The sequence below is a fragment of the Coregonus lavaretus genome, assembly GCF_964263955.1.
Source record: "Coregonus lavaretus genome assembly, contig: HAP1_SCAFFOLD_3532, whole genome shotgun sequence".
NCBI lineage: Eukaryota > Metazoa > Chordata > Actinopteri > Salmoniformes > Salmonidae > Coregonus > Coregonus lavaretus.
The window spans coordinates 1-23,703 of record NW_028164833.1 but is presented as its reverse complement, the minus strand read 5'-3'; the positions used below and the strand labels follow the sequence as shown (position 1 = coordinate 23,703).

The following is a 23,703-nucleotide window of genomic DNA, read 5'->3' as shown; positions in this document are numbered from 1 at the left end:
GTGCTACAATACTGAAGCCCATAAGGCGGTATATACTGTTACTGTCCCTAGTTTCAGTTAGACACCAGGCAGTGCTCAGCTTGTTGTAGGAGGCTGTATATCCTGTTCCTGTCCCTAGTTTCAGTTAGACACCAGGCAGTGCTCAGCTTGTTGTAGGATATAAAAGGTTTTATTTGTCCACATTAGTTTCATTATAATTCCTATGCATCCCTTCACACAGCTCAGGTTTACAGAGAATGTGTTATGTGTCAAATTGCAAGGCCTAAATCCTTCCTACTGAAGAACAGGTACAACAAATAACAAAAAAAGGCTGATATAATTTAGATTCCAAAGAATGAGGTAAAAATTCACAGTACAAATCCTTCAAGTATTTTTTTTTTTTTTTTTTATCAGCAAAAGTTGGAAATACACTTCTTTTACAAATCATCTTCTACTCAAGTCCTTTAGTTCACTTTTCCCTCCATATGTAGGAAAAACAAGACGAATTCCCTTCTAGTGGGGTGTTTTGGGGCCCCTGTGCTAAAAGAAGGAGAAGTGGGGGACGGGGTAGGCAGGCATTTTCATGATAGGCAACAGAAGCATTCTGTTGGGGGAGAAACCTTGAGGGGAGACATGAAAAGAGAGAATACTCCACATGAGTCCACAGCAGGCAGGGCAAAAGAAAAACACACGCTTCTGTTCTGATCTACTAGCCACTATACCCAGAGTCTAGGCCACAGAACTAGAATGAATAGAATACCAGGTTATCCATCAAAGCAGCATTGCTCTATTCATTCAATTTCTATGGTCTAGGCCCTAGACAGACCCTGTGTGCAGAGCTATACAGTAGATCCCAGAGAGAGGGGCAATGTGAGAGAGAGGGGGAAGGAAGACCAGAATGTCAATGGTGGTGAACAATGCAGGGCTGTGGTTGGTTGGCTGGTTTCTTTGTCTCATTTTTTACAGGTACTGTAATATGGAAAGGATATTCTTGTGGTCTGGGCTTGAGTGTGTGTTCTTGAGTGTGTGTTTCTCACAGTCTTGAACCCATATAGAAATCCCAAAGCAGCAACATGAGGCTGAGCGCCACACACCAGTGAGTGTCAGATAGAGATAGAGAGAGAGATAGAGAGAGAGAGAGAGAGAGAGATAGATAGAGAGAGAGAGAGAGAGAGAGAGAGAGAGAGATAGATAGAGAGAGAGAGATAAATAGATAAATAGATAGATAGACAGACTGTAGTGGGGAGGCTTAACCAGCATGCAACAGCATCTCCGAAGCACTGACGGACGGGGGGGACGGGGGGGGGGGACGGGGGTTAGTGGACAGGACATACCAGGAAAGCCAAATACAAGGACTTCCTTAATAATGTCCTGACTGACACGACTGGGTGGGTACTATAGGAACACTCGTTATATAGCAGGGCTTAAGGATTAAGTTGGGTATTTTAGACCTTACAGTTATATGGATTTCTTCACATTTTATTGTGTTACAAAGTGGGATTAAAATTGATTTAATTATATTTTTTTGTCAACGATCTACACAAAATACTCTGTAATGTCAAAGTGGAAGAAAAATTCAAAAAAAAAAAAAAAAATTAATGAAAATGAAAACACTAATATCTTGATTATATAAGTAATCTGATTTATTTGCCCTCAAGTGGCTTTTAGACTGTTACTTGGCATATCTTCTTGCTTGCTAGCTACTCTGTTGACAGTTTGACAAGAACATGTGGAAGCTAACTAGGTTGTTAATTTTCTACAAACAAATGAGCGAATGTGCTAGAAAGCGAAATAGTTACCTAGCTAATTAGTTGAATGTATTAAGGCCTGCAGTGTGAACAAGGATTGTGCAATATTTGCCCATTATTAATTTCAAAATGTCAACTGTAAGTCTTGCCATAGATTTTCAAGCAGATTTAAATCAAAACTGTAACTTGGCCACTCAGGAACATTCACTGTCTTCTTGGTAAGCAACTCCAGTGTAGATTCCCACTCAGCCCAGTCAAAACTGTTCACTGCTCTGGCACCCCAATGGTGGAACAAGCTCCCTCACGACGCCAGGACAGCGGAGTCACTGACCACCTTCCGGAGACACTTGAAACCCTACCTCTTTAAGGAATAAACCCTACCCCACCCCCACAAAAAAATAAAAATAATAATAATAATAATAATGTAAAAAAGAAAAAGAAAAATTGTAAAGTGGTTGTCCCACTGGCTATCATAAGGTGAATGCACCAATTTGTAAGTCGCTCTGGATAAGAGCGTCTGCTAAATGACGTAAATGGAAATGGAAATGTAGATTTGGCCTTGTGTTGTTGGTTATTGTCCTGCAGAAAGGTGAATTCCTCTCCCAGTGTCTGGTGTAAAGCAGACTGAAGCAGGCTTTCCTCTAGAATTTTGCCTGTGCTTTTACCCAGTCTTTGCCGATGTCAAGCATACCAGTTACTCAGTGATGTGTTGTGTTGCATTTGCCCCAAACATAAGGCTTTGCATTAAGGCCAAAAAGTGTATACCTTTGTCGTGTTTTTTTTCAGTATTACTTTAGTGCATTGTTGCATACATGATGCAGCTAAGTTCAGAAGGACGACTGCATCTTTGAGGTGTCTAGGTGGTTAATACATCATCCACAGCATCATTATTAAGAGATATTCAATGTCTGATTTGTTATTGTTACCCATCTACCAATCAGTACCCTTCTTTATGAGGCTTTCAAAAAAGCTCCCTGATATTTGTAGTTGAATCTGAGCTTGAAATGCAATACTGGACTGAGGGACCTTACAGATGTTTTATGTGTGGGGGACAGAGGAAGGGGTAGTCATTCAAAAATCATGTCAACCCCTATTATTATAGAAAGACAAATTGATGTGCTCAGCTCAAATTTTTGTAGTAGTAACAAAAACTATTTGGGTGCCGGGTTCAAAAGGCATATACTGGAAGAAAGGAAAAACCTGCACTCACTGAAAAATTCTTTAACTTTTAATGTATTTTTTTAGCAGTAGCAGTCAGAACAAATGGACGCGTTTCGGCGTCAGCCTTCGTCAGCATTTGGAGAACAAACACATTGTCTTTCTTTTTGTAAATAATAACAGTACGGCAATGTGATGTCATCTATACATATGGGTAAATGTCTATTGTTCTCCAAAGGCTGACGAAAGCTGCCGTCCGTTTGTTCTGACCTCTGCTGCTAAAAAACAATACATTCAATCTTCAAGAATATTTCACTGAGTGCAGGTTTGTCCTTTCTTCAAGTAAACCCCGATTATTTCACACAGAGTGAGTCCATTTAACTTATGTGATTCTCTCCCTAAACAAAATGGGTGAATACTTATGCAACAACAATATTTTAGTTATAACAAAATGTATTGATTTGTAAAGATGTGTAGAATTTTCTTTTCACTATGACATTATGAAGTAATAGGTGTAGATCAATTACAAAAAATCACTATGAAATCTGCTTCAATCCCACTTTGTAACGCAACAAAATGTGAAAAAAATCCAAGGGGGGTGAATACTTATGATACCCACTGTATAACTGTATGATATCAAACTTACAGCACTCCGCTCCAGTCTAAATAAAGGAGTATGTAGCCTTGAGTCCAACCCCCTGCTAGGCTAAGGCCCGTATTCAAAAAGCATCTCAGAGTAGGAGTACTGAGCTAAGATCAGGTCCCACCTGTCCACAGAGTCTTATTCAAAGGCTAAACTGATCCTATATCATCACTCCTACTCTGACACTCTTTGTGAATACGAACCCATGGCTCTCTGGCGGTTCCTACTAGAATGTGTTGTGCCTACCCTGTAACCAGCCCGGTCCAGTCTCCCATCCTGCACATAAGACTCATTGAAAGCCCCCAGAACCAGAAATAGAAAGATCTCTCTGTGACGGAGGGGAGGGGCCTCCCAATGCCACGCAACAACACACAAGGACCAGTCTGTTCTAAGATTAGGGTTTGTGTGATGGAGAGAGAGAGAGAGAGAGAGGGAGGGAGGAAGAGAGCGAGGGAGAGGAAAAGAGAGAGCGAGAAAGAGGCAGAGAGAGTATGTATATATTATTCAACAAGCATCGTGAGTGTTGCTGTGGTTGTTGGGGGGGGGGGGGGGGGACACGCTACTGGCTGCCTGGCAGAGCTGACTGACCGACCAGCCAGTCTAGCCAGAGGACCAGCCAGTCTAGCCAGAGAACCAGCAAGTCTAGCCAGAGAACCAGCCAGTCTAGTCTAGGAGTGGGAAGCCTACACTATGTGGACAGTAGGGCTGACCCCATTTAGTCAACTGGTCGATTGTTTGGCCGACAGGCTGTTGGTCGACCAATATTTTGTTAGTCAAGCTGTAGCAAATATATACAGTAACAGTCAAAAGTTTCGACACACCTACTCATTCAAGGGTTTTTCTTTATTTTTACTATTTTCTACATTGTAGAATAATAGTGAAGACATCAAAAATATGAAATAACACATATGGAATCATGTAGTAACCAAAAAAGTGTTAAACAAATCAAAATATATTTAATATTTGAGATTCTTCAAAGTAGCCACCCTTTGCCTTGATGACAGCTTTGCACACTTTTGGCATTATCTCAACCAGCTTCATGAGGTAGTCACCTGGAATGCATTTCAATTAACTGTTGTGCATTGTTAAAAGTTAATTTGTGGAATTTCTTTCATTCTTAATGCGTTTGAGCCAATAAAGTTGTGTTGTGACAAGGTATACTGAAGATAGCCCTATTTGGTAAAAGACCAAGTCCATATTATGGCAAGAACAGCTCAAATAAGCAAAGAGAAATGACAGTCCATCATTACTTTAAGACATGAAGGTCAGTCAATCCGGAACATTTCAAGAACTCTGAATGTTTCTTCAAGTGCAGTCGCAAAACCAATCAAGCGCTATGATGAAACTGGCTCTCATGAGGACTGCCACAGGAAAGGAAGACCCAGAGTTACCTCTGCTGCAGAGGATAAATTCATTAAAGTTACCAGCCTCAGAAATTGCACCCCAAATAAATGCTTCACAGAGTTCAAGTCACAGACACATCTCAACATCAACTGAGGAGACTGCGTAAATCAGGCCTTCATGGTCGAATTGCTGCAAAGAAACCACTACTAAAGGACACCAATAATAAGAAGAGACTTGCTTGGGCCAAGAAACACGAGCAATGGACATTAGACCGGTGGAAATCTGTCCTTTGGTCTGATGAGTCCAAATTTGAGATTTTTGGTTCCAACCGCCATGTCTTTGTGAGACGCAGAGTAGGTGAACGGATGATCTCTGCATGTGTGGTTCCCAGCGTGAAGCATGGAGGAGGAGGTGTGATGTGCTTTGCTGGTGACACTGTCTGTGATTTATTTAGAATTCAAGGCACCAGCATGGCTACCACAGCATTCTGCAGCAATACGCCATCCCATCTGGTTTGCGCTTAGTGGGACTCTCATTTGTTTTTCAACAGGACAATGACCCAACACACCTCCAGGCTGTGTAAGGGCTATTTTACCAAGAAGGAGAATGATGGAGTGCTGCATCAGATGACCTGGCCTCATAATCACCCGACCTCAACCCAATTGAGATGGTTTGGGATGAGTTGGACCGCAGAGTGAAGGGAAAGCAGCCAACAAGTGCTTAGCATATGTGGGAACTCCTTCAAGACTGTTGGAAAAGCATTCCAGGTGAAGCTACTACATGATTCCATATGTGTTATTTCATAGTTTTGATGTCTTCACTATTATTCTACCATGTAAAAAATAGTACAAATAAAGAAAAACCCTCGAATGAGTAGGTGTGTCCAAACTGTTGACTGGTACTGTATATATATATATATATATATATATAAAAAAAAAAAATTATATATATATATATATATATAAAAATATATATATATATAAAATATATGGCACACGAGACACCTGTCTGATTCACGCATGTCTCATTGGACTAATGCATTGCGGAGGCACACCAGTATCACCAGCAGTACATTTACCCTTAATTCCCATAATTTATAATCTACAATGTTTGTCTGGCTAAGGTCATTTCTGTTAATTCATTCAATATATTATTATTACAGTATTTTACCGTTCTCAATGTCAAAGTGGACACGTTGTTTGCAGACCGCACAACCTAGGCTACACTTGTGAGGAACAAGTTTTGGTTTATTTCATTCCATTCCATTTATGAGTTGTCAATTTATTAATTATATTTTATTTGTAGTGCTCTGGTCAATGTTGAGTAAAGATGTGCACCTGATTATACATAGAAGTAGGCCTAGGCTACCTGGCCTGCATGCAATTGTAGGCCTATAAATGTGCCCATTTGGGGATCTGATAGTATTTCTGATTGTCTTAACTCACCACCACTGTGGAGCTTCTCAAAGTAAAACATGTTTCACCTCAAACAGCAAGTAAACAAAGTCTGTTTTTACATCCATTGAGAATGACAATAGTTCCTCAACGTAGCCTATTAGAAAAATCTTACCAGCTCTCTTTCTCTTTCGACCACTCGGTGTGAAAGGGGAAAAACATGTCATGCTCTTATCCGGTGGAAACGTCATAAAATAGGCCTACCTGATTAATTCTTATCCCTTGCGCAAATAGCCTACAGCTGTGTCTGTCCGGAGCTCACTGGTGCAGGAAACTCTGAGGGCCCAGAATATTTTATACAACTTTGCAAGTTGGCTAGCGCAAGCTTCAGGTCGGACCAAGTTGATAGTTGATACAATGTTTCAAGTTCCTTGCAGACAGTGCGTAGACAATGTGATTTATAGGATATTTATTTTTAACAGGATATTTTCTACCTGCAGGCTTCAAAGTTTTTATTTGTTGGCTTATGTAGGCTATTTGTACATAGTTGGCAATGGCAATAAAAGTTACTTAAAATGTTGATTAACCACATGATAATTTTGATATACGAAAACTTTATTATAAATGAAATGAAACTGTTCCACGAAAATATGAATATGAAAATCATAAGTGGCACGCAGATCGGTAGAAATGGTAAGATAAATTGGCACTCCAAATGAAAAAGGTTGCCGACCCCTGGTGTAGCTTAATGGCAGCAGCAGCTGGAGGAGGGTCAAGTTTTATTTTCTTCTGGTTAGACTATCTTGATCTCTGGCTCCCTCTTGAGTCATTTGTGTGTCTTAATTATTTAATCCCAGTGCGCTTAAAGCATCAGACGAGCTTAGTAACCTACATATAGCCTAGTTGATTTTGTTAACACATAGGGTGGGTCTATATAGGGAAGAATACACGCTTTAAAAATTTCGACCAATCGATTGGTCTAAAGAACAGACGACCAATGCTCCCTCTAAGTTGCGTGGGGACTGGCGCACAGTGCGCAGAAGAAATATCAGCCCACGGGGAGGAGCACGAGATTGAACTTCACTCAACTTTCTAGTTTTCCCCGTTAGTTAACACTATCAACGTTTCCCTTTACTGTGGCAATAGTGGTCGAATCAATGCAATATTAGCCACTTTCAATGCAACATACCGAAACAAAACTATGCAAGAGATTTTGTTGTAGGCAGAACGCATCGGAGTAGGATTTTATTGCGCACGACTCAGCCAGCAATCAGAGCTGCAGTAGGCCTATATGCAAATAGACCTTTGCCATCTATGGATATGTGCCATTTACTTTGAGCTGGACTGTGTTTACAGCTGTGGTCGTGAGTAGATGCGCTGGTTTTGAGATCAAAGCAAGAGATGCATGTAGCCACGTGCACATTTTGTTCATATCCTTTGCTAGTTAGTGAGTTATTAGCCCAGTTATATATAATTTGTAGTCAGCAATAGGGGAGTGATTGCTTCCTACAAGAGCACAAAACGTGTACATTTCTAGACATCTTTGAAAAGCAAATCAGGTAAAGAGCTTTGTTTTTGTCTTAAAGGGGCAGTGTTGTAATTTGAGACAGGCTTGAATAAGCTAAGTAGCCAATAGGCAGAGGGTAGCATAATTTGTCTGATTCTCTGTAATAATGGTAGGGGAATAATAATGCATTTTATTTTGTAAAGTGATTTCTTGCATTAAACACAACAATATTTTCAGTCACCTCTTTGTCTGATGGACAAGTGGATAAACAGGTTAATGTCAAGCCCTGCATGTTTTTTTCAAAAGTCTCATGTATTGTAGGCCTACATTGAACACCACACATTGGCTGCTACTGTAGGCTGAATGATAGAACAGCTATTTCCATGTAGAAATGTTAAGGGCTGCATTTTCTCCATTGTTTTGGATGGTAGGCCACTCGGGTAGGCCTACATTATGATCAAATAGCAACAGTAGCCTACTTGGCCACTGTTAAAACTGTAACTGAAAGCAGGTACAGCCTGGAAGTTGCACAGAATTTTCACAACATTCAAGTTTGCGCTCAGCAGACCTGAAATTTGCTCAGTGCCACAAAATATTAGAGGGAACATTGCAGACAACAGTCTCGGTCGACTAAGATTTTTTTGTTGTTGTCGGGGACAGCCCTAGTGTAGAGTGAATTAAACAGTTACGCTGTTAATGTATCCATGTTTATAAGGATATAGTAGAGCTTTGAGATACAATTGGTTGGAAGAGGTTTTGTGTGTGTGTGTATACTGTACTGCATTACAGTAGAGCTAGGTTTGGTTAGAAGGTAGTCTAGAGAGGTAGTGTTAGTGTGTATAACCCATATAGCCTGTCCCTGTGTGTGTTGGTGGCATCGGTCTCTGCCTGGCTGGGCAGCTTTGAATGGGGTATCTGGCTGTGTCTGGCTGTGGATAGAGAACAGGGGGGCTACACTGAGGAGAGGAGAGAGATATCCAGAGAGTCAGGATGGGGGAGGGGACGGTAGGACGGACAGACAGACAGACAGAACAAGCAGCAGTCTGGACACTCAGGCAGGCGAAGAAGCGCAGCAAGGCTTGCTCCAACCACAGTAAGAACCAAAAGGCTATGATCAGTTCCACTTTTAATTTAGCTTTTAGATTTTCCCAATTCTTCCATTTCAGATTCAATGGGAACGTACAGTATCATTTTCCAGTAGGGCCTCCAACAGGTGTAGGAAGGAAAAGAAGAGTGAGGTGAGGCAGGCGTTAACCCCATAGACTCAGAGAACGGGTTGGAGGCGTGACTTACCGTAGGCTGGGGCGGCTGCAGCACTGTATCCATATGGAGTCCCGAAGCCTGTCAGACATGTTAAAGCCATGTGGACTATTAGCATCGCTGGATAACTGGACATAATGGTAACATGCACACGCGCACACGCACACGCACACACACACACGCACACGCACACGCACACACACACACACACACACACACACACACACACACCATACAGTTATGGCAGGGAACTGGACTGAACAGGACAGACAGAGACAAAACACACACACACACTCACGATCACCCACCCACACACACACACACGTACACCCACAGACATTTACATACTTCCATGTACCTGGTATCTGTGTGTATCCTGGTGCAGCGGCTGTGGTAATGAAGGCTCCTCTGGTTAGGGCTGCCGCTCTACCTCTCCCCCTGGCCACCTGGGCTGCTACTGCTGAGGCTGCCACCACTGCAGCTAGGGAACCTTTCGTCTACAGGGACACAAAGACAGCACTGTAAACAACCAGTATTGATGACTGATCAGACTACCCTGTAAACAGGCTGTACTGATAGTTGGAAATAATCTCTATTAGAGACTGTATCAGGTTGAGAAGGTAAGAGAGGAAGTATTGATAACTGATGAGATTCTTCAGGTAGCCTAGCGGTTAAGAGCCTTGGGCCATTAACCGAAAGGTCGCTGGTTCGAATCCCTGAACCGACTAGGTGAAAAATATGTCGATGTGCCCTTGAGCAAGGCACTTAACCCTAATTGCTCCTGTAAGTCACTCTGTATAAGAGTGGCTGCTAAATTACGTAAATGTAAATGTAAACAAGCAGTATTGATAACTGATCAGACTTTCCTCTAAAGATAAATGATTGATCAGATTGTCCTGTAAATAAGCAGTATTGATTACTGATCGGACTTTCCTCTAAAGATAAATTATTGATCAGATTCTTCTGTAAACAAGCAGTATTGATAAGTGATCAGACTTGTTCCTCTAAAGCAGGGGTCTCCAACCCTGTTTCTGGAGAGCTACCGTCCTGTAGGTTTTCACTCCAACCCCAGTTGTAACTAACCTGATTCAGCTTATCAACCAGCAATTATTAGAATCAGGTGCGCTAGATTGGGGTTGGAGCGAAAACCTCCAGGACTCTCCAGGAACAGGGTTAGAGAGCCCTGCTCTAAAGGACTGATGATGCTAACGGACCCCTCAGACTCTTGTAAACACAAGGTGTTGATAGCTGATCAGAGAGACAGTATTGCTAACGTACAGCGTGTTGAGGGATGATCTTCTTCTTCTTGATGGCGGTGGCGTTGGGACCAGAGAAGAGTTTCTCCAGAGCAGCCAACGCAGCAGATGCCTTCGCTACCTTCTTATTAGGCCCCGCCCCCCGGAACTTCTGACCATCCACCTCCACCTGGAGAGAGAGAGGGAGACACACACACACACACACACAAGTAGGTTCAAGTAAGCATGCGTTGGGTGAAGAAGAGTTGATCAAATGTGTCTGTTGAGTTTGCATCAATAAGGATATCATGTATGTCTGGTGGTATAGTATAGATATATCCTGTATTTCTGGTGGTATAGTATAGAGATATCCTGTATGTCTGGTGGTATAGTATAGAGATATCCTGTATGTCTGGTGGTATAGTATAGAGATATCCTGTATGTCTGGTGGTATAGTATAGAGATATCCTGTATGTCTGGTGGTATAGTATAGATATACCCTGTATGTCTGGTGGTATAGTATAGAGATATCCTGTATGTCTGGTGGTATAGTATAGAGATATCCTGTATGTCTGGTGGTATAGTATAGAGATATCCTGTATGTCTGGTGGTATAGTATAGATATACCCTGTATGTCTGGTGGTATAGTATAGAGATATCCTGTGTGTCTGGTGGTATAGTATAGAGATATCCTGTATGTCTGGTGGTATAGTATAGAGATATCCTGTATGTCTGGTGGTATAGTATAGAGATATCCTGTATGTCTGGTGGTATAGTATAGAGATCTCCTGTATGTCTGGTGGTATAGTATAGAGATATCATGTATGTCTGGTGGTATAGTATAGAGATATCATGTATGTCTGGTGGTATAGTATAGAGATCTCCTGTATGTCTGGTGGTATAGTATAGATATATCCTGTATGTCTGGTGGTATAGTATAGAGATATCCTGTATGTCTGGTGGTATAGTATTGATATATCCTGTATGTCTGGTGGTATAGTATAGAGATATCCTGTATGTCTGGTGGTATAGTATAGAGATATCATGTATGTCTGGTGGTATAGTATAGAGATCTCCTGTATGTCTGGTGGTATAGTATAGATATATCCTGTATGTCTGGTGGTATAGTATAGAGATATCCTGTATGTCTGGTGGTATAGTATAGAGATATCATGTATGTCTGGTGGTATAGTATAGAGATATCATGTATGTCTGGTGGTATAGTATAGAGATATCCTGTATGTCTGGTGGTATAGTATAGAGATATCCTGTATGTCTGGTGGTATAGTATAGAGATATCCTGTATGTCTGGTGGTATAGTATTGTTACTGGTGCTGACTAATGACACCAGCCAGAGGAAGGATCTATAGCTCCAACACCCGTATCAATCAGACAGGAAACACACTACATGTCAGGTGTGACAGACTTAACCTCTGCACATTGATGTGAATCTATCGCGTGACAGAAAACATCCCAGCTGAGCCAGCGGCACTGAAGGAATGAATGAGACAACACAGCCAGCGGCCCTGGAGGGATGAATGGGACAACACAGCCAGCGGCCCTGGAGGGATGAATGGGACAACACAGCCAGCGGCCCTGGAGGGATGAATGGGACAACACAGCCAGCGGCCCTGGAGGGATGAATGGGACAACACAGCCAGCGGCCCTGGAGGGATGAATGGGACAACACAGCCAGCGGCCCTGGAGGGATGAATGGGACAACACAGCCAGCGGCCCTGGAGGGATGAATGGGACAACACAGCCAGCGGCCCTGGAGGGATGAATGGGACAACACAGCCAGCGGCCCTGGAGGGATGAATGACTGGATGGGACAACACTACACTGCTCTGGGAAAGACTGATTTAGTATCTGATGAGCTAGCCAGCCAGTGTGCACCAACCTTCGTCCATTGAGTTGCATCAAAGTTCTTTGAGAGTCAGTCTGTGTGTGTCTAATATAGTGTTCCAGTGGAGGTACGCCTGGTGTATTCCTCACCTCCATGACGAAGCGTTTGTCATGGCTGCCCCCGCTCTCTGATATGAGGTCGTACTTCAGACCTCTGCGTTTCTCATTGAGCTCCATGACGGGGTTCTTACCACTGGCCGTCAGAATAGGACCCTGAGTTCGGACCTGCGGGACCACAAGTACAGAATAAAAATCTGATTACAGATAACATATCAGATAACACCAGAGAATCTACACTATATATACAAAGGTATGTGGACACCCCTTCAAATTAGTGGATTTGGCTATTTCAGCCACACCCGTTGCTGACAGGTGTATAAAATCGAGCACACAACCATGCAATCTCCATAGACAAACAATGGCAGTAGAATGGCCTTACTAAAGAGCTCAGTGACTTTCAACGTGGCACCGTCATAGGATGCCACCTTTCCAACAGGTCAGTTCGTCATATTTCTGCCCTGCTAGAGCTTCCCTGGTCAACTGTAAGTGCTGTTATTATGAAGTGGAAACGTCTAGAACCAACAACAGCTGCGAAGTGGTAGGCCACACAAGCTCACAGAACGGGACCGCCGAGTGCTGAAGCGAGTACCGCGGAAAAATCATCTGTCCTCGGTTGCAATACTCACTACCGAGTTCCAAAATGTCTCTGGAAGCAACGTCAGCACAAGAACAGTTCTTCGGGAGCTTCATGAAATGGGTTTCAATGGCCGAGCAGCTTCACACAAGCCTAAGATCACCACGCGCAATGCCAAGTGTCTGCTGGAGTGGTGTAAAGCTCGCCACAATTGGACTCTGGAGCAGTGGAAACGCATTCTCTGGAGTGATGAATCACGCTTCACCATCTGGCAGTCCGACGGACGAATCTGGGTTTGGCGGATGCCAGGAGAATGCTACCTGCCCCAATGCATAGTGCCAACTGTAAAGTTTGGTGGAGGAGGAATAATAGTCTGGGGCTGTTTTTTATGGTTTGGGCTAGGCCCATTAGTTCAAGTGAAGGGAAATCTTTTAACACTACAGCATACAATGACATTCTAGACGTTTCTGTGCTTCCAACTTTATGGCAACAGTTTGGGGAAGGCCCTTTCCTGTTTCAGCATGACAATGCCCCCGTGCACAAAGCGAGGTCCATACAGAAATGATTTGACGAGATCGGTGTGGAAAAACTTCACTGGCCTGCATAGAGCCCTGACCTCAACCCCATCGAACACCTCTGTTCTTGTGGCGGAATGGAAGCAAGTCCCCACAGCAATGTTCCAACATCTAGTGGAAACCCTTCCCAGAAGAGTGTAGGCTGTTATAGCAGCAAAGGGGGGACCAACTCCATATTAATGCCCATGATTTTGGAATGAGATGTTCCACGAGCAGGTGTCCACATACTTTTGGTCATGTAGTGTATATTGCTTCTGGTGGCCATGCGTGTGCATGTGTGTGTGCGTGTTACGAGACAGGGACATTTTCATTGTTAATTTATTATGGATGCCCAGATACATATTATGCTAAAAAAAGACCACTCTGTCTCCCATTCCATGTACCAGAATGCTGCTGTTGGCGAGGACATTCTCACCTTTACTGTTAAGGCGAGGCTGCAAGTTCTAGCAACAAAATATAACGTAGCACTCTGGTACCCTGCAAACCATGACCCATTTTGTATTCCACATGAATCAAATGTAATAGAGTCCATTGCCCACGTTGTGAATGGCTGCTGTTCATACGAGGATGCCGAGAAGCTGCTTAAATACCAGCCCCTCGTGACACGCTTGGACAGCCTCGGGTGTAGGTGCAAACTGGTGGCACTGATATTTGGCAGTCTCAGCCAGGTACACAGGCTTGCAGTTCGTGGCCTCCAGATTGCGGGCCTGACAAAAACTAGAGCAAAGAAATTGGCTAGGTACTGCTCTGTTTCAGCTATCGTGGGCAGCCTAGCTGTTTGGAGAAGGAGGTGCTTTCTGTACCCTTGAGTGCCATGCAAACAGGGACCTTTGAAATGTTTGGATCCTTTTTTTGTACATTTGATTGGTGGATTCAAATAAAGTATTTAAAAGTGTGTGTGTGTGTCTGTGTGTGTACTGTACCTCCAGTGTATTTGAGCTGTCTGAGTGCGTTGTGTTATTGCTGTGTGTGGACGATTCACTCTTCCCCTCTCCGTCCGACTTCTCGTCTGCACTGCAGTCCAGGTCCGTATCAAACCCAGTGGGGTAACCCATCGCCTGAAGGACCTAGAGAGAGGAGAGGGTGAGAGGAGAGGGAGATAGGCAGAAGAGAGATAGAGAGGAGGAAGAGGAGGATTAGAAGAGAAAGAGGAGAGGAGGAGGAGGAGGAGGAGGATTAGAAGAGAAAGAGGAGAGGAGGAAGAGGAGGATTAGAAGAGAAAGAGGAGGAGGAAGAGGAGGATTAGATGAGAAAGAGGAGGAAGAGGAGGATTAGAAGAGAAAGAGGAGAGGAGGAAGAGGAGGATTAGAAGAGAAAGAGGAGAGGAGGAAGAGGAGGATTAGAAGAGAAAGAGGAGAGGAGGAAGAGGAGAGGAAGAAGAGGAGGAAAGAGGAAGAGGAGACCATTTCTGATTTCTTCCTCCAAAACTATCAATGTTCATGTTCATTCACTTCTTAACAATACTACTGTCGGTCCTGAGTTCCAGTTCTGAGTGACTGAGTTATCTCCAACACACTTCTTCTGTTTCCTGTATTACTATAATACCAGGCTAATTCACCAGCAGCAGCACAGTACCTTTGGGGCTGCTGTAGTCAGTGGACCGGTACCTTTCTCTGTGTGGACGGAACAGGAGCACCCTTTGTGTCTGACCCAAATTGGGTCGCTCGCACGTACACATGCACACACACCCACACGCTCGCAGGTACACATGCATACACACACACGCGCTCGCACGTACACATGCATACACACACACGCTCGCACGTACACATGCATACACACACACACGCTCGCACGTACACATGCACACACACCCACACGCTCGCAGGTACACATGCATACACACACACGCGCTCGCACGTACACATGCATACACACACACATGCATACACACACACATGCATACACACACGCGCGCAGGGCCATAACCAAGGTCTGAGTTTTAGTGAAGTCGATCTAAAACACATCGCCTATTAGCTATACAATTAATCTATACATTAACTCAGAGGGATCTGTTAGCAGAAAAAATATTTTATTAACAAAAGGTAAACAGGGGCTCCCGAGTGGCGCAGCATCGCAGTGCTAGAGGCGTTACTACAGACCCGGGAGTCCCATAGGACGGCGCCCAGCGTCGTCCAGGTTAAGGAGGGTTTGGCCCAGCGTCGTCCAGGTTAAGGAGGGTTTGGCCGGGGGGGCTTTCCTTGGCTCATTGCGCTCTTGCGACTCCTGCAGGCTGACCCCGGTCGCCAGTTGAACTGTGTTTCCTCCGACACATTGGTGCGGCTAGCTTCTGGTTTAAACTGGCAGGTGTTAAGGAGCGCGTTTAGGCGGGTCATGTTTCGGAGAATGCATTACTCCACCTTCGCCTCTCCTGAGCCCGTTGGGGAGATGCAGCGATGAGACAAGATCGAAATTGGGGAGAAAAAGGGGGGTAAAAAAAATTATACAAAAAAAAGGTACATAAATAAGTTTGCTTTATATAACTTTTTTGTTGTTGCAGTTTTACAGCTAATTTCTTGCAATTCTACACATTCTGCAATGACTTATGCCTTGTTAATATGATATTTGAGTGAGAAATCAATGGGGGGCCCCCTTGAGGTGCCCTGCGTGCCAGGTCGGTAATTCGGACATGATTACTACAAGTTTAGATAGCTGGCTAGACTAACTACACTAATTTACCAATGAAACGAAGTAGTACTGACATGGGCTAATATCCATTAGTCATTTAGCAGACGCTCTTATCCAGAGCGACTTACAGGAGCAATTGGGGTTAAGTGCCTTGCTCAAGGACACATCGACAGAGCCTTGTCGGCTCGGGGATTCGAACCAGCAACCTTTCAGTTACTGACCCAACGCTCTAACCGCTAGGCTACCTACCATTTAACTGAGTGACATATTACAAGAGGAAAACTGCTGACGCACAACCAAGTTTCAAAACATTCTAACTCTCAACAGATTTTCGAAAACATTACAGATGTCCGGACCTCGGTGTCCTCATATGTAGCTACGGCCCTGCACGTGCGTCCCCGGGGCACCAGATCAAAGCAGCGGAGAAGCAGAGAGCAGCAGAGTAGCATCGGGACCTTTTATGGCAATCGTTGGAGGATAGAGGATTATCCCAGCTCTATGCTTGGGAGAGTCTCTTTGTTCACAACGACTTTGGGATTACACGGATTTGGCCGCCTTACGCCACAGTAGCCAGGAGGGGGGCGGGGGCGAGGGTAGAGTCATCCGTGTGTGACCACAGCTGGAGCCCAACAACACAACACTGACTGACTAGTTGGCTGCATGACCGACGCTTGCACTCCTCTCTGCTCTCCTCTCCTCTGCTCTCTCCTCTCCTCTGCTCTCTCCTCTCCTCTGCTCTCTCCTCTCCTCTCCTCTCTGCTCTCCTCTCCTCTGCTCTCTCCTCTCCTCTGCTCTCTCCTCTCCTCTGCTCTCTCCTCTCCTCTCCTCTGCTCTCTCCTCTCCTCTGCTCTCTCCTCTCCTCTCCTCTGCTCTCTCCTCTCCTCTCCTCTGCTCTCTCCTCTCCTCTGCTCTGCTCTCTCCTCTCCTCTGCTCTCTCCTCTCCTCTCCTCTGCTCTCTCCTCTCCTCTGCTCTGCTCTCTCCTCTCCTCTCTCCTCCTCTCATCTCCTCTGCTCTCTCCTCTCCTCTGCTCTCCTCTGCTCTGCTCTCCTCCCACACACAGCAGCTGTCTGAATCACTTACCTCTCTCCTCACACAACACAACAGATGTGTCTGAATAACTCTGACTCCTGTCACACAACACAACATTTGTCTAAATAACTCTGACTCCTGTCACACAACACAACATTTGTCTGAATAACTCTGACTCCTATCACACAACACAACATATCTGTCTGAATAACTCTGACTCATGTCACACAACACAACAGATGTGTCTCTGGTTTACTAACTTACTTTTTACTTTTGACTGTCGAGACTCTGACCCTGTGTACAAACACTAATGCCCCCATGCTGCTACTGTAGGACTACTAGTGCCATCTAGTACTTCTATCACACCGACCTGGCTCAGATGTTTTAGTTTCACAGTCCTTTCTACCACCGCTCCATCAACTACTGTGAATGTGTAAGCAGGCCAGCGTAGTACATTCGTGGTTAAAAGTTTAGAGAATGACACAAATACTAATTTTCACAAAGTCTGCTGCCTCAGTTTTGATGATGGCAATTTGCATATACTCCAGAATGGCATGAAGAGTGATCAGATTAATTGCAATTGCCATGAAAATGAACTTAATCCCCAAAAAACATTTCCACTGCATTTCAGCCCTGCCACAAAAGGACCAGCTACCATCATGTCAGTGATTCTCTCGGTAACAGTGTTGACGAGGACAAGGCTGGAGATCACTGTCATGCTGATTGATTTAGGATAACAGACTGGAAGCTTTAAAAGGAGGGTGGTGCTTGAAATCATTGTTCTTCCTCTGTTAACCATGGTTACCTGCAAGGAAACACGTGCCGTCATCATTGCTTTGCACAAAAAGGGCATCACAGGCAAGGATATTGCTGCTAGTAAGATTGCACCTAAATCAACAATTTATCGGATCATCAAGAACTTCAAGGAGAGAGGTTCAATTGTTGTGAAGAAGGCGTCAGGGCGCCCAAGAAAGTCCAGCAAGCGCCAGGGCCGTCTCCTAAAGTTGATTCAGCTGCGGGATCGAGGCACCACCAGTGCAGAGCTTGCTCAGGAATGGCAGCAGGCAGGTGTGAGTGCATCTGCACGCACAGTGAGGCAAAGACTTTTGGAGGATGGCCTGGTGTCAAGAAGGGCAGCAAAGAAGCCACTTATCTCCAGGAAAAACATCAGGGACAGACTGATATTCTGCAAAAGGTACAGGGATTGGACTGCTGAGGACAGGGGTAAAGTCATTTTCTCTGATGAATTCCCTTTCCGATTGTTTGGGGCATCCGTAAAAAAGCTTGTCCGGAGATGACAAGGTGAGCGCTACCATCAGTCCTGTGTCATGCCAACAGTAAAGCATCCTGAGACCATTCATGTGTGGGGTTGCTTCTCAGCCAAGGGAGTGGGCTCACTCACAATTTTGCCTAAGAACACAGCCATGAATAAAGAATGGTACCAACACATCCTCTGAGAGCAACTTCTCCCAACCATCCAAGAACAGTTTGGTGACGACCAATGCCTTTTCCAGCATGATGGAGCACCTTGCCATAAGGCAAAAGTGATAACTAAGTGGCTCGGGGAACAAAACATCGAAATTTTGGGTCCATGGCCAGGAAACTCACCAGGCCTTAATCCCATTGAGAACTTGTGGTCGATCCTCAAGAGGCAGGTGGACAAACAAAAACCCACAAATTCTGACAGACTCCAAGCATTGATTATGCAAGAATGGGCTGCCATCAGTCAGGATGTGGCCCAGAAGTTAATTGACAGCATGCCAGGGCGGATTGCAGAGGTCTTGAAAAAGAAGGGTCAACACTGCAAATATTGACTCTTTGCATAAACTTAATGTAATTGTCAATAAAAGCCTTTGACACTTATGGAATGCTTGTAATTATACTTCAGTATACCATAGTAACATCTGACAAAGATATCTCATAACACTGAAGCAGCGAACTTTGTGAAGACCAATACTTGTGTCATTCTCAAAACTTTTGACCACGACTGTACAGCTTGACTCAGCTCAGTAGTTTGAAAAGCCTTCAACACTCTCACACTGTACACTACATTGTAGAACACACTCCCAAATCAAATCAAATTGTACTTGTCACATGCTTGGTAAACAACAGGTGTAGACTAACAGTGAAATACTTAATACACAATGAGTAATGATAACTTGGCTTTATACACGGGTTACCAGTACCGAGTCAATGTGCAGGGGTACGAGGTAATTGAGGTAGATATGTACATATAGGTAGGGGTAAAGTGACTAGGCAACAGGATAGATAATAAATAGTAGCAGCAGTGTATGTGATGAGTCAAAAGAGTTAGTGAAAAACGGCCAATGCAGATAGTCCAGGTAGCTATTTGGTGAACTATTTAGCAGTCTTATAGCTTGGGGTAGAAGCTGTTCAGGGTCCTGTTGGTTCCAGACTTGGTGCATTGGTACCGCTTGCCATGCGGTAGCAGAGAAAACAGTATGACTTGGGTGGCTGGAGTCTCAGAATTTTTAGGGCCTTCCTCTGACACTGCCTGGTTTAGAGGTCCTGGATGGCAGGGAGCTCAGCCCCAGTGATGTACTGGGCCATACACACCATCCTCTGTAGCGCCTTGAGGTCAGATGCCAAGCAGTTGCCATACCAAGCCCATGCCAAATCTTTTCAGCCTCCTGAGGGGGAAGAGGCGTTGTCGTGCCCTCTTCACGACTGTGTTGGTGTGTATGGACCATGATAGATCCTTAGTGATGTGGATACCGAGGAACTTGAAGCTCTCAACCCGCTCCACTACAGCCCCGTCAATGTGGATGGGGGCATGCTCGGCCCTCTGTTTCCTGTAGTCCAGGATCAGCTCCTATGTCTTGCTGACGTTGAGGGAGAGGTTCCTGGGATATGTATGTACGTCCGGTCACTGTGAGGATGACGTCGTCGATGCACTTATAAATGAAGCCGGTGACTGATGTGGTTAACTCCTCAATGCCATCGGTTAAATCCTACAACATATTTCAGTCTGTGCTAGCGAAACAGTACTGTAGCTTAGCATCCGCTTCATCGGACCACTGGTACTTCCAGTTTGAGTTTTTGCTTGTAAGCAGGAATCAGGAGGATATATTTATGGTCAGCGGGCGAAGGAGAGCCTTGTATGCGTTTCTGTGAGTGGAGTAAAGGTGCTCTAGAAGTTTCTAGAGTGGAGAGAAGTTTGTCGCCTCTAGTTGCACAGGTGACATGCTGGTAAAAATGAGGTAAAACGGATTTGCGCACCAGCTGTTGTTAACAAAGAGACACTACCCTCCCCCCCTCATCTTACCCGAGGCTGCCGACCGGTCTTGACGATGCATGGAAAAGCCAGCGAGATGTCTATTATCCATGTCCTTGTTCAGCCACGACGCCGTGAAACATAGAATATTACAGTTCTTCAGGTCCCGTTGGATAATCTCGAATGGAACTCGTCAAGTTAGTTCTCTAGTGACTGTCAGTTCACCAACAGAACAGAGGGTAGAGACGGTTTATTATCTCGCCAACGTATTTTGGTCAGGATGCCGGCTCGTCTGCCTCTTTTGCGCCGTCGGTTCCTCTTTCAGGTCCCGGGGATAAGGGCCTGGTCCGGAGTAAGCAGAATGTCCAGAGCTGCCGACTCGAAGTAGAAACTGTCACCCGAGGTTAATGATTGCTGTTCTGATCTCCATAAGCGGTTTTCGGTCACAGAAAAAATAAAATAATAATAATAATGTACAAAAATGTTATGATCAGCGTAAAACCCCCCACAAAATAGCAGAATTGGTCAGGAGCCCGTAAAACGTGGGTCCTTGCCCTTTATTTAGGCTCTCTCCCCTCCGACCCACCCTTTTTATTTACCTCCCCTTCCCAACATTTATCCACCCCTTCTCTCAGTGACCTGGCCAATAGGGGTCAAACTCTTTTACCTTCACAGCAACATGCAGCTTGGCGGTCTTCTTTGAGGAGCCTGAGGCTTCGTACACAGTGCTGTCTACGTCTACAGACATGGTGAAGACAGGAGCGTGGACCGGGCCGGACTGGGACAGCAGCTTGTACTGCAGACCTGGACGTATCTGATTCAGACGCATCAGAGCATTCATTGGTTGGTTGGTGTCTATTGCTTTGCTGTCGAGGACTGGAGGGGGGGTGGGGGAGAGAGAGTAAGGGAAAGAGAGAGAGAGATAGAGAGAGATAGAGAGAGAGAGACAGGGAAAGGGAGAGAGATACAAGAGAGTGTAAACAAAATAACAGTGGTTGTTGTTCAATCAACAAATATATTTTAAATACGTACATGGGGTTATAATAAATACTTTTGACAGAACACTGTGTGAGAAGTTGCCTTGGAGATTTTTATTGTGTTTTTGACTATTACAAAGGGGACCCTTGCTTCCAAAGACCATCATTTCTGCCTAATTCTAACATAGTAGCACTACTCAACCACCAACTACTATCTCAAAACACAAAAACTGTTTTGATAGAATCCTCAGGTATCAGCTTCACATTCTGACTGTGTGTGTGGCTCTGTGCACTATTCTATTCCAGATTCATCCTTCAAAAAGCTCAATGCTAAATCTGTTTCTTTCTAACCAATCTCTTTTCCTCTAACTGGGACGACAGGATAAGAGACAGCTGGATGGCTTTGAGAAAATATCGATATCAATAATGATTGATTTCCCAGTGGGTTGTGTTGTATCTGCCTTCAGCAAAAGAAAGTTGGTAAGAACTAGAGATAGAGAGGGGGAAAGGATAGCCTGGTCCCAGATCAGTTTATTATAGCCTGGTCCCAGATCAGTTTATTCTGTATAGCCAACTAGAGAAAATACTGGCCATAATTGTCCAAGAAAAATGTCTGTGGACAATTAAGTTTATATATATTTATTTTAGTCATTTAGCAGACGCTCTTATCCAGAGCGACTTACAGTTAGCGAGTGCCTACGTTATTTTTTTAGATTTTTCATACTGGCCCCCCCGTGGGAATCGAACCCACAACCCTGGCGTTGCAAACGCCATGCTCTACCAACTGAGCTACATCCCTGCCGGCCATTCCCTCCCCTACCTATCTTCTCATCTTATATTATCACATGGCCCAGGTCACATGACTGAGCAAGGTCAGGGGTCAGGGGGACAGAGCTGACCTTTCCTCAGGTTCCTCTTCATCTTCTTGATGAGGTCTTTGTCGTCCATGGGCCTGTCCTCGTAAGGCCTCTTTAGCCCGGAGCCCTCCCTGTCTGACCAGGGGTACTTCTGGGGTTTACTAGAGGTCAAAGGGTCCATCTCCAGCACCTTGTAGATCTGACCGAACGCCATCAGTCTCAGAGCGTGCTGGAAGAGAGAGCGAGAGAGAGAGAGACAGAGAGAGAGAGAGAGAGAGACAGAGAGACAGAGAGAGAGAGAGAGAGAGAGAGAGAGAGAGAGAGAGAGAGAGAGAGAGAGAGAGACGGGAGACAGGTGAGGAGAGAAAGAGACGGAAAGACTTAACAACAGACTGAGGAGAAAAGAGCAGAGAAAAAGGAGGGAGAGAGACAGACAGGAGGACAGACGCAGACAGAAAGAGAGACAGGAGGACAGACACAGACAGAAAGAGACAGACAGGAGGACAGACGCAGACAGAAAGAGACAGACAGGAGGACAGACAGAAAGAGACAGACAGGAGGACAGACGCAGACAGAAAGAGACAGACAGGAGGACAGACGCAGACAGAAAGAGACAGAAGAGACAACCGGAGTCTAGTCTAGTGGCAAAGCTGCCAACTCCGGACCACACATCTCCCCCCCTGGCAATGGTGGTTCGATCCTTGTCTCGGCCAATCTGTCAAAGCCCCTCAACAGTCTACTGTGTAAAACAGACAGGTGAGGAGGTAAACAGACCGACAGAAACAGAGAGAGGAATAACTCACAAAACAAACAGATCTAATCTCCAACGGTTCATTGATCCCATTTAAATAAAACAAATGGTTTTACTGTTGTTTGTTTTTATGAACACATACCTCTTCTGCAACAACTGCCATAACACTCGCCAGGCGTCACTGGGTTTACTTAGCAACAGTGGCTCCAGTACTAACTCCATGTAAACAATACAAGCAGATCATTTGAGCAGCACATTGCTGTGGCTGAGACTAGTGGCATAGAGAAGTCACTGGGTCTTCATGGTTCACTGTATCTATGACTATGTATGGCGGGAAATATATTGTGTATATTGTGATTGGCAGTTTGGCACCTGAGAGAAAAATGTAAGGAGAAGCAGCACCGGCTTACCTAAGATAAAATGTATGCCTTTGGGGCTAAACACATACAAACACACACCCACTTTGTAGAGTATCAGCTCCACAGTGAGTTTTCTAATGCAAATATATTAGATATTTTCTCTCTCTCTCTCTCTCTCTCTCTCTCTCTCTCTCTCTCTCTCTCCTCTCTCTCTCTCCTTCTCTCTCTCTCTCTCTCTCTCTCTCTCTCTTCTCTTCTCTCTCTCTCTCTCTCCTCTCTCTCTCTCTCTCTCTCTCTCTCTCTCTCTCTCTCTCTCTCTCTCTCTCTCTCTCTCTCTGCTCTCTCTCTCTCTCTCTCTTCTTCTCTCTCTCTCTCTCGATAAGAGCGGCTAGCTGAACAGAGCATCTTTAAGGGCTCTTCCCTGTCTGACAGGAGTCTAATCTCCAGGCTACAGAGGAGATATGAGGATGGAGTCCCCCGGGCT

At 44.7% G+C, this 23,703-nt stretch overlaps 1 protein-coding gene across 1 annotated transcript; it reads right to left on the bottom strand.

The window, feature by feature from the left end:
- Positions 1–381: 381 nt before the first annotated feature.
- On the bottom strand, positions 382–22,335 carry LOC311115085 (spermatid perinuclear RNA-binding protein-like). Its single transcript, XM_084190295.1, has 8 exons — positions 22,152–22,335; positions 20,943–21,151; positions 14,306–14,449; positions 12,264–12,398; positions 10,312–10,458; positions 9,392–9,530; positions 9,067–9,114; positions 382–599 (listed from the first exon to the last, which is right to left on the bottom strand). The coding sequence occupies exons 1-8, from the start codon at positions 22,321–22,323 to the stop codon at positions 520–522; spliced, it is 1,074 nt and encodes a 357-aa protein (XP_084046421.1). The 5' UTR covers positions 22,324–22,335; the 3' UTR covers positions 382–519.
- Between the last annotated feature and the right edge of the window lie 1,368 nt (positions 22,336–23,703).

Bases quoted from the DNA above. Each gene is read 5' to 3' on its own strand.
- LOC311115085 (XM_084190295.1), bottom strand. From the start codon at position 22,323: ATGGCGTTCGGTCAGATCTACAAGGTGCTGGAGATGGACCCTTTGACC. The intron at 21,152-22,151 runs GTCAGCTCTGTC...CCCCCCCTCCAG, and splicing joins GAAGAGGAACCTGAGGAAAG to TCCTCGACAGCAAAGCAATA. The intron at 14,450-20,942 runs GTAAAAGAGTTT...TCCTCTCTCTAG, and splicing joins AGCTGCATGTTGCTGTGAAG to GTCCTTCAGGCGATGGGTTA.